The sequence below is a fragment of the Simochromis diagramma genome, unplaced genomic scaffold, assembly GCF_900408965.1.
Source record: "Simochromis diagramma unplaced genomic scaffold, fSimDia1.1 OVJJ01000026.1, whole genome shotgun sequence".
Taxonomy (NCBI): domain Eukaryota; kingdom Metazoa; phylum Chordata; class Actinopteri; order Cichliformes; family Cichlidae; genus Simochromis; species Simochromis diagramma.
The window spans coordinates 8467794-8478335 of NW_024386985.1; the positions used below are offsets into that span (position 1 = coordinate 8467794).

General features: G+C 40.4%; 1 protein-coding gene across 1 annotated transcript; it reads right to left on the reverse strand.

Annotated features, from left to right (window-relative positions):
- Window positions 1-20: 20 nt before the first annotated feature.
- Window positions 21-8493, reverse strand: fbxl5 (F-box and leucine-rich repeat protein 5). The gene is made up of 11 exons (XM_040040012.1): window positions 8360-8493; window positions 7444-7659; window positions 6275-6370; window positions 5861-6056; window positions 5252-5437; window positions 5040-5165; window positions 3844-3998; window positions 3654-3736; window positions 2827-3552; window positions 1439-1587; window positions 21-1059 (listed from the first exon to the last, which is right to left on the reverse strand). The coding sequence occupies exons 1-11, from the start codon at window positions 8441-8443 to the stop codon at window positions 983-985; spliced, it is 2094 nt and encodes a 697-aa protein (XP_039895946.1). The 5' UTR covers window positions 8444-8493; the 3' UTR covers window positions 21-982.
- Window positions 8494-10542: the final 2049 nt, after the last annotated feature.

The following is a 10542-nucleotide window of genomic DNA, read 5'->3' on the forward strand; positions in this document are numbered from 1 at the left end:
AACAATAAGCAACTGCACAGTTTCTAACTCCAAGATGTTTTTATTAATTTGTTGTGAATTTTTAACAGAAATCATGCAAGGCTTTTGAACAGGAAAATAAATTCTGCTGCAGTATCATAAATGATGCAGTACTCTAGCTGGCCAAATACCCTGAAGACTTTTCCCAATTGACTATTTTTAATCCCGCTTTCTATTTCTCTACAAACTCTTCAATCTTTCTCACAAGAACACTGGTCCATTTCTTTGCCCACTGGAGTGCATAAAGAAAAGTGAAAGCAAGAAACTCTTTCTGGACATTTAGTATCACAAATGTAAAAAAAACAAGGGGGGGGGGGGGGGGAGTTAAGGACTACACTGCAACATCAAGTACAAGTTCCTATGTCTGTGCATACTGTCGCTGTGCCAGCATCAACAGTGAACTGAACATCAATGTACGGCAGCACAAGGCAGCGAAAAAGAGTCACATGTAGGGACCTAACCATCAACAATCTGAGTGCCATTTGGAGCAGTCAGCTTCACCCAAAACGCAGACCACCTCTTTGTTTCACCACACATCGTTATCAAATAAACGACGACGCTAGATTCAATTTAACAACAAAATTAACCCTATGCTGATAATGAGTTACAAAGTAAGGGGAGAAGCAGACTGGTGTAAATCTGTATCATTTTAGTGACAAAACAAACTTTGTTTAAACTACAGAAAACCACTGAGTTCTAGGTGTTCATTTTTTTCTAGGTTTTTACTTATTTTAAACCAAAAAGAAAGAACCAGGATATTTGCAGACAGTTCAAATCCATTGTTACCCTTGTATGTTTTCCTTTTAGACCGCATTATTTCCATGAAATATAGACCGAAAGATTTAGAGCAAAATTACAGTTTCATCAAGAAATATTTTTAAGTGACACAAAATACAGCAAATGGTATTCCCAGAATAAAGTGCAATTAAAAGGAGACATTTCAGAATAGCATCGTTTTGCTGAATCACTCTCCAGAGCGGCAGCAAGCTCTGAATCCACACTGCAGGTTCTGGCAGCCGCTGGCCGTGTCTGCATGGGGACCTGCAGAGAAACACCACACTGCAGTTATCTCCTGACCTGCAACCCACGCGACAAGTGAGAAACATCTGACACACACCCCCATATCCACAACATCTAAATATTTTCATTATGTTACTAAATAATTCAACTTTGTGTTACATAAAGTTCTGACAGTAAGGGCATCAATGTATTGTAATGCCTACTTACCTCCCCTCTCAGCGGCATCGGTTACTTACACTAGGACACATGCTATGCGAGTGGGGTTATTAATGTTTGTAATAGTTGCCACACACTGTAACACCACCGTGACATCTTATACAGTACAACATTAACACAGGCCTATGTCAAAACACATTACTAGGTGAAGAGCATGCAGCATTTTAGGTTTAACTTGTGTTACCGTTGATGTTGTCGCAATAATAGAAGTGCTCGTCATTGAGGGAAGGACAGGCCGACACCAGCTCCTGCAGCCCCACCTCAGTGATGAAGAGGCAGCCAGACAGGTTGAGATGCTCCAGCACGGGAAGCCCTCCACGCTGAGACAGAGCCCTGACACACAATGCAATGCAACCTCATTACAGCTACAACAACATGCAGACCAACACTGGGAACATCTAGATGAATGCAGATAATCCAGTCTTACCCTAATAAGAGCTGCACTGTATAATCTGAATTAGCTGATAGAAATGTTACTTGATATGCATTTTGAAAAGCACCTATATCTTTGTCTTAATTCAGTATAGTGGTGAGATGGCAGTACACTGAAATCTATGGTGGAATTCAAGAGCAAAAATAGCAGTAGAAGTATAACTTCCAGGAGGAAAAACCTAAAAACTCTGGAGCAAAGTCATAAATGTTTTTTATGACTAGTGATTTTATGTCCTCTTGACCACTGATATTAAAGTTAATCTGTCTAATGCTTTAAAATGACTACATTTGAACTACTAGTAAGTAGCAGTTTACTTTTCATATGGCGCTGAATGTTTTTACCTTGTGAGTCTGTGAGAGTGTTTATCCCCGGACAAAGACAAATAAGGAAATGACCACAAGGCATTTCTTTGGGGTACGCTGGCAAGCGTTTATATTTCAACAACCAAGGTTTGAAGGGGTACTGTGGGTGGTCTCCAGGTTAAAATTTCATCAGCGCAATTTGACGAAATGTGGTATTTACAGTTGTTCACAGTAACTCATTCATTCCACTGTGTCATTTTAGTTTGCTACCAATCTTCAAAGAACCTACCTAAAAACAAGTCATTTTCATAGAGGGTCATAACTGCCAAACTAAATGTATATATTATTAAATTAATAAAAATAAAACAAATTTAGGCATTAACTCCTAAAATGTGACATAAGTCACTTCTGTATTTGACTTTGTATTGAAACTCATATTTAAACTAACTTATCTTTCGTTAAAGTTGACCTTTTTTAATTTAATGTATCAGCTTTTCTTTGTATACAACAGCCTGTTTATTTACTGGAAACAAACAGGAATTTGTTTTTACACCTGTATTCAATCTTTACATTCCCTCATTTGCACCTAATTAAGGAAATAAGGGGCCCATTATTTAAAGTCACATGATGAGGTCAGATTTCTGCCTATTGGTTGATCTAATTTTCCTATGTGTGTACAGTCAGGGGATTACTGGAGACCTGAGTCCTGCGGTATGAAGTCAGTGGTTGTGTATACATTTTCTAAGTTTTGCCGTTTCGATCCTCTGTACAGATACTAAAAAATATATATGATGTGTTTTGTAGTTTGTTTGAAAGAGATTGATGCATTAACGTTACCTCAGGCCCAAGTCAGTGACTTGATAACATCCAGAGAGGCTGAGAAACCTCAGTGAGCGTTTCGTTTCTGATTGATCAGTCCTGTTTTCAGGCTGGAGACACTGCAGGCTCCCCATTGAGGAGCATTTAGTCCGAAATTCTGCTGTGCCATTTCTGGTTATGCCTGACTCAGACCCAGTAAAAGTCCTGAGGGCCATGTCGCTTGTGCAGCAGGTGGAGTGACCGCAGAGCACTTCTGCAGACAAGGCATACTGCTGATGCAAATATGAGGCATCTGAGCCAGTCCTGTGCCCACGCCTCCTGCTCCTCCTGCAACAGCACGAACTTCCCATAAGTTGTGTCTCAACGAAGCTTTCCGCGTCAGTAAGCGGCATCCCACCACGTCGACTCCACTCTGCTGCGTCCTCAATATCAGCAAGGTCCAAAGGATCCAGGACCCATACTTGCGTGGGTGTGCAGGCGGCACCCCAGCGGCCAGTCCCCTGCTTGAAAATTATGGCCTGCTTTCGTCCCACTGGATGTAGGTTTCTCTCATCAACAAGCGTGATGGGACCTGGGGAACTCTTAAGAAGCTTGGCTCGCTTGTCTGAGCGTTTGTCAATGCAGGTGGAAGACATGAGGTCACCCAGCCCAAAAGACAGTTTCTTCAAGGTGTGATCAGTGATTTTCTCACACCCCGACAAATCCAGGTGCTCCAGAGAGTGACAAGCTCCGAGAGATGACCAGCTAAAAAGGAAAGGATAGACTCAATATAAGTTTTCTGAGTTTTATGTACATCCGCTTTGTCATAAACAGTTAGCATTTCAGTATTCATTTTTAATGCTAACCTGTCAAATGCAAAGTCTGTAACGTCAGTCTGCGTCAGGTCTAGATGAGTAATATTGGGGCAGAAACTGAGGATTTGACGTACCTGGAAAGCAAGAACATTTATCTTACAACACAGCTCAACCAACGAGCTTTCTGAGCTTTGACATTGTGCTAGTACAACAGCAAAATAAAGGTTTGTGCTCCGCCTACCATTTTACTTGAGACTGTAGAGCTATATGCCAGAACAATGGACTTGACAGAAGGACCGACAGCTGGAAGAAGATTCTGGATAATCCCATTCAGAAGCCTCTTCTCCCGCTTAGCAGTGCTGATTGCAAGGGAGCCCTCAATTTGACCTGACACATCTGATGAACCATTGAACAACATGGGTGACACATTACAGAGCTTAAACTGGAGGTGGTATGACACATCTTTAGGCAACACTAGAGGTGTATCATACCATGATGACACATAAAGCAGAGTCTGGGATCAAAAGCAGCAAAATACTTGAAAAGTAAATAGAGACGACTGGCTTCACCACATGTGAACGAATGTGTGACGCCCTGTTTAAAACTCTTAAACAGACACCTCTACATTTTTAATCTAGTTTTATTACCCAATATCAACAGGGCAACCAGTGAGGAACTATAAAAGTAGAGGTAAAAAATAGACACTAAATGTCTTTAGGTATCATATTTAATGAAGACTTGCCTTTTACACAGGCTGCATATAACCATAAACCTGTTTTACAGCCCTGTTCACACTGAACTTGTCACGTAGAACCAGTGCACCAAAACTGCTCGACCTGAGTGAGTAACTTCTGTAAAACGACACACTGTTGATTTCCTCGCAAACAAATACAGTTTGCAGTAGTGGAAACAATCACATTTTTAGCACTGGCTGCTGAACAGCAGACCAGCTATAGCTTTGGAGCATTCAGAGTTGATTTTTATGAGCCGTTTTCCTCATTTTCAATTTGTTCTTTTCCATTCACTTTTTTCCCAACATCAGTAGTCAGTTTTGGCTGGCTAATTGTATGCTGTTATTGAAAGCCAGTGAATTGTCAACGTTTTGAAAGAGAATGACAAGACACCCACAGATTGCAGTAGTTTATTTACCAGCCATTTTACTTAAACGGTGTGTTCAATGGGAACAGGGCTTAACATTACCAAGCATTTATAAAAGTGGGGGTTTTCTTTGTTTGTTTTTGTCACACATATCTTGCTAAATGTGGGCTGAATGGACAGGAATGACTGGGTAGGAACCTATAATACAACAGTACATCCCAAATGATGCCTTTCTGGCAGCTTGTGTCTGAAACATTACATTAGTAATAGTTGCTTGTGCTTTAAATACCACTTAAATCGCTATGAGACACAAGCCCTTTACCTAAGACAAAACCTCACCAGACTCATCGACATCAGCGTCCTCATCCCATTCCTGATAGGCACGACCCTCGTTCTGCCGACTCTTCACCCACTCCTCATCTGGCTCCTGGTCAAGCTCCCCAGGGGGGCCATTATAATAATCACCTACATAACAGAGACAAAAATATTCATTAGTTGTGTACACACTTGAGTGAAATAATTCTTCACCAGTACATAAAACTCGAGCGTACCTCTGGCCCAGTGCACAGGATAAAGGTGCCTCCACAAAGAGCCGGTCTTAGCTAGCTCTGACCAGGAGCTGCACACTTGACTGCAGCGACACAGATCTTCAGGGCCTAAATAATGGAACAGCCTCAGCATAATTTCCGTGGGGAGCTGGGAGATGTGGGTGGAGGAATTCCTGTTTTTTTCCAGTTCTGAGGAAGAGTATGGAATAGCTTTGCTCGTAAGTGTTCTCAAATACCAAAATGATGAAGTGTACCTTTTACAAATGTCAACCACTTTCTAAGACAGAGTGTTCTTTTATGAAGCTGGTGACTTTAACAGTTAAAACACTGTCCTGGTAGTACAGAGGTCCATTATCAAGTATACATTTTTAACATTTTGCAGCAAGACAGACGCAGGTATAAACAAGTTAGTCATGCCTAAACTGATCATAAGAAATGCCTTAATGGACAGTCAAAATGTCTGCTGGACATGAGTTACCACATTGCATTAGATCTAAAAGACAACTGATTGATATGCTTATCTAAACATGTCGTATATTGAACAGTGGGGTTACTTGACCAATTATAATGTGCTTAAGTACAAAGCACCAGCTTAAATATATACTTACTCACCATAATCTGTCTTCTCATGATCAGCATATTTGAAGGCTTTCTGGAGCACCTCCGCCTGACTCCACAAACTGAAGCCTTTTAGCACCTCTGCGGCACTGTCCAATTGCTGTTGGTTGCAGTGCTGCGCTATCACTTGTTTCTTGATGTCCTTGAGCTCCTCATAGCTGAAGTACTGCATAAGCATAGGCTGAAACACCTGCAACGAATCTCCTCAGTTTACAAACAGCTTGCAACAGTTTAATTTACCTGGCCACGAACAGACATGTTTTTATGATAACTTTCAGTGCATGTTTTTACCTTTTGTTGTTCAACATAAATTAGTCTTAATTGATGTCCCACACAATGGGTAATTAAAATATTATTAAAAAAAATATTAAAAAAGAAGAAAGGAAAAGAAATTTGAGTATCTTATACCTCCTCTTCCTCCTTCATGTGGGGCAGAAAGTCCTGTGTAAAAGCTTCTAGTCTCTCCTTCAGCTGCTGGGCATAGTTAAGCTGCTCATATTCACTCTAAAAACACACAACAATGATTAATTCATGGTCTGTGTCCAAATCACCCTTACTCAATCACTACTCCTACATGAGAAGTACATTTTGATTTTGCATCATCATTAATGGCTGTGTTGTGCAATAACTGTTGTACATTAAAGTATTATTTTCTATTCAAAAATATTTTAATGTCATTACTACAGGAGTTGATTTACTCAGGGTACTATTTCTCAGGGTAAATATCATGAACTCTTTTTTTTAACACAAATGACAGGAATTCAATATAATTTAAATATTTAGGACAGTATTGTTTTTCCCAGGAGACAGTTTTCCTTGGGACAGAAAGCAGGATTACTCCTGAAAGCAAAAATAGAAAATGTTTTCTGATTTGCAAACTGGCAGCGGAAGTTCGGGTTTACACAATTGCATAATTCTAAAAAGGCCTTTATTTTTGCCTCTTATTTCTTGGGGTGGAGGTTTGCCCATGGCTTGACAGAACAATAACTCTTGTCTCTCGATAAGCAGATCACAAAAATAACCCTCCCTCTGCTCCAAGCAGTTCAACTTACTAACTTCATCCTTAATAACTTCATTCATCCTTTTTCTTCTTTTAAATGTGAAACTGTAACACTTGAGAACTGTGACAAAAGTGGATATAACAAATGAGTATTATTCCACACTTAAAGGAAGTGTAGTATGATTAACGTGCAGATTTCTCATGGCACAATGGGCCTTTAGGGACTGACTGCCCAAGTGTGTAAGTTAGCTAAAACTAATTCTCATTTATTATAATGCTGGTAATTTTGCTTCGCATGTGAGTAAAACCGCTTTGAAGAGGTGCCGGAAATTACATGTGTACATGAAAAATAAAAACCCTTGATGTCTTTGTATGTACTATAATCTTTGCGTTGCTGACATGATACTTATTCTAATGACTGAGTGGTACCCAACAATTGAGCACTGTACTACATGTTTTTCCCCTTACCTAAAGCCAATGTTTTTCTGGTTAGCTATTTTTAAAGTTGCATCAAGTGAAATATAGGATCATAGCATGTCAATAAAATGTGTATTTTAAAATGCCAGTCGATCGTTACCTTAATACTATGAAGCCCTTTCTCAAAGAGGGACAACATCTCTGAAAGTTTGTTGTCAGAGTGTACATTGTACACTGTGCAGCAGCGCTGCTGCAGCAGCCCGATGATGTACTCGTTCTCAATTTGCTCATGCATCTTGAACTCCTTAAATGTGGCGCACAGGGACTGGAGAAATGAGCGGAAATCATTGTTGTTGGAGAAGTTGGTGTTGGACAGCTGTGGAAGAAGAATTATCAAATAAGATCTTTGCGTTATTTCTTACAAAATAAATCATCACATAAGATCCATGTGATCTATGTTAGCGTTGCAGTTGGTAGGATTAGACACGTAACACGTAATACTATGTTTACATATACGTGATACGTATATGTAAACATAGTGGCTGTATGCCAGAGTGTCAAATCATCAGTGTTGTAACCGAGCTGGGGTTAGTGAAGCACACCCTTCGTGCATTAGCTGTTGCAGCTAAATGAGCTTACCTGGCTTGTCTTGTTAAGACACTTCTTATTAATATATGCACCACCGTTTGCGAGAACATTAGAAACTCCAATGTGGCACTTAAAGCACATTATATAAGCTATCTTGCAAGTTAGTTAGGCTAGTAAACAGAAAAAGCTTTTAGCTGCGGAGAGGAGTGGCTATAAAACTTTATTAGGTTCAGTCGGATAGGGTTCCACGCTGCTGGAAACGTGAATACTATCACGTAACGCTGACCACAGATCAACCAAAGGGTCTCAGTGTGGTCGTCAGACAGTCATCCGACAGTTCATCTCCTTCGACTGACTCAATTCTTGCTGCTATTACGCTAGCTAGCTAGCTAGCATGCTAGCAGGCGTTCGCTTCACCTTCAGACACCAACCTCCAAAAAATTGTTCGTAAATCTGCAAAATAAGGAACGACAGTTAGTTGTACACACCTTTTCGCAGTACAGGCCCACCAGCTGCTTCATTCGCCAGTGTGGGCCAGTAAAAACATCCACCTCGTCCGGAAAAGGAGCCATGTTCACTGGACCTCACTGCGTCATCTGCTCATAGCCTTCGATACAATCAAACAAGGAGGCGTGAGCGAGCCGCCCGCGTCACCGCGGCTTGTAAATCCAGTAAATGTGTTTAGGAATTTAGTCTAAATTTAAAAAAAATAAAATAAAACAGAATTTTACACTGAGATATGTATTTTTTGTTGCTTAATCGTTTGCGATATTACATTTTTTTGAAAGACGAATACCTTTGTGAATTTCATTTTGCTGCGTTTAAACAGCCAAATTCCGAAATATATAGTATGCCAGTATGCTATACCTATTTAAATATACAGTATACTTTATATATGACTTTCAGGTTTTTGTCAGGTTTTTATGTGGCAGAGCCCACATAAAGTACGGAAGACCTAAACCTAAAATAAGACTGAAATAAATTAATCACTAAATAAACAATGTTACTAAATGCTGTGAAAATAAGATTAAATTGGGGAAATTATTTCATTAAATGTCTGACCCACCATCCAAAGAGAACGACTACTGCAATTGCTGCAGGAGCACTAAACTAGTGTTTACCAAACAATTAAATTAAGTTCACACTGCAATAACTTATCCACCATGGTGGGTGTTTATGTTTTTCATTACCAAACTGTAATAATTGATTTAAGATATATTTGAAGTCAATAACAATGGAATCAATAAACCTTGAAGCCTATCCATAATGAACACTTTTAAAAGTAAATAAAAAAATGGAGAATTTTATTAATATTTTATAAATAAATAAATAAATAGACAATTAGATAATAAATACAGAAGCAGCTTTTATATAATTTATAATTTGAATCAATACTGTGGTCTTTCAGTTTGACAGTTACGGTATTCCATACAGGTAAGATAAGATAAGATAAGATAAGTCTTTATTGTCATTGCACAGTCATACATAGTACAGTAGTACAATGAAATTGGAAAAACTGTCCTACGTCGGCACTACATATAACACAACACGACACGATATGACACATCACAACGCAACAAACAACACAACACAGTATATTAACTTAGTATAAAAAAGAAGAATAAGTGTATGTGTATTGCACACTGTTATTATTATTGCACATTAATTATTATTGCACCTTGTTATAAATATAAATATTATTGTTATCGTTTTAAACATTGTTACCTCCCCCCTAAAAAGTCCAGGGAGGTATCCAGTCAGGTCAGCTATTTACATTGATCAGGGCTATTGCCCTGTTGTAAAAGCTGTCCTTGAGTCTATTTGTTCGGGACCTCAGCAGCCTGAACCTCCTGCCAGACTTAAACACCCGGTGTCCTGGGTGTGTGCAGTCCCGTAGGATGCTGCGTGCCCTCTTGAGACAGCAAGTGCTGTACAGGTCCTTCAGGGAGGGAAGAGGATGTCCAATGATTTTTTGGGCCATGTTGATGACCCTCTGGAGTGGATGAGGCCCCACTCTAACTCTCTGTACACGGTCTGAGAGGAAGTCTCTGATCCAGCGGCAGGTGGTGGAAGGAAGTCCAATTTCCAGCAGTTTAACTATTAGTCTGTCCGGGAGTATCGTATTGAAAGCAGAGCTAAAGTCATCAAAGAGCAGCCTGGCGTAACGGCCCTGCACTTCCAGGTGAGAGATGGTGGTGTGGAGCGTTGTAGCAATGGCATCTTCAGTTGATCTGTTAGCTCTGTATGCAAACTGGAGCAGGTCGAGTGTGGGTGGCAAGCAGGACATGATGTGACGTCGGACCAGTTTCTCGAAGCACTTCATTATAACAGGTGTTAGAGCAACTGGTCGGTAGTCGTTGAGGCTGCTAATGTTAGTACGCTTTGGCAGTGGGACAATTGTGGCTGACTTTAGGCACGGCGGGATGCAGGACTGGGACAGTGAAGTGTTGAAGATCTTAGTGAAGACCCCAGCCAGCTGGTCTGCACACTCTTTTAGGACCTTTGCGGTTACCCCATCTGGTCCGGTGGCCTTCCTGGGGTTCACTGCCGTCAGCGTGCGCCTCACCTCATATTCCTGCACTATGAGGCTTGGGCTGCTGCTGTCCGATGTTTTTGCTGCTGCTGCCTCTGGTCCCTTCACCTCAAAGCGTGCGAAGAAGTGGTTCAGCTC

Coding starts and splice junctions, on each gene's coding strand:
- fbxl5 (XM_040040012.1), bottom strand. CDS start 8,443: ATGGCTCCTTTTCCGGACGAGGTGGATGTTTTTACTGGCCCACACTGG. Junction 7,660..8,359: donor TGGGCCTGTACTGCGAAAAG/GTGTGTACAACT, acceptor CTTCTTCCACAG/CTGTCCAACACCAACTTCTC. Junction 1,060..1,438: donor TTATTGCGACAACATCAACG/GTAACACAAGTT, acceptor GTTTCTCTGCAG/GTCCCCATGCAGACACGGCC.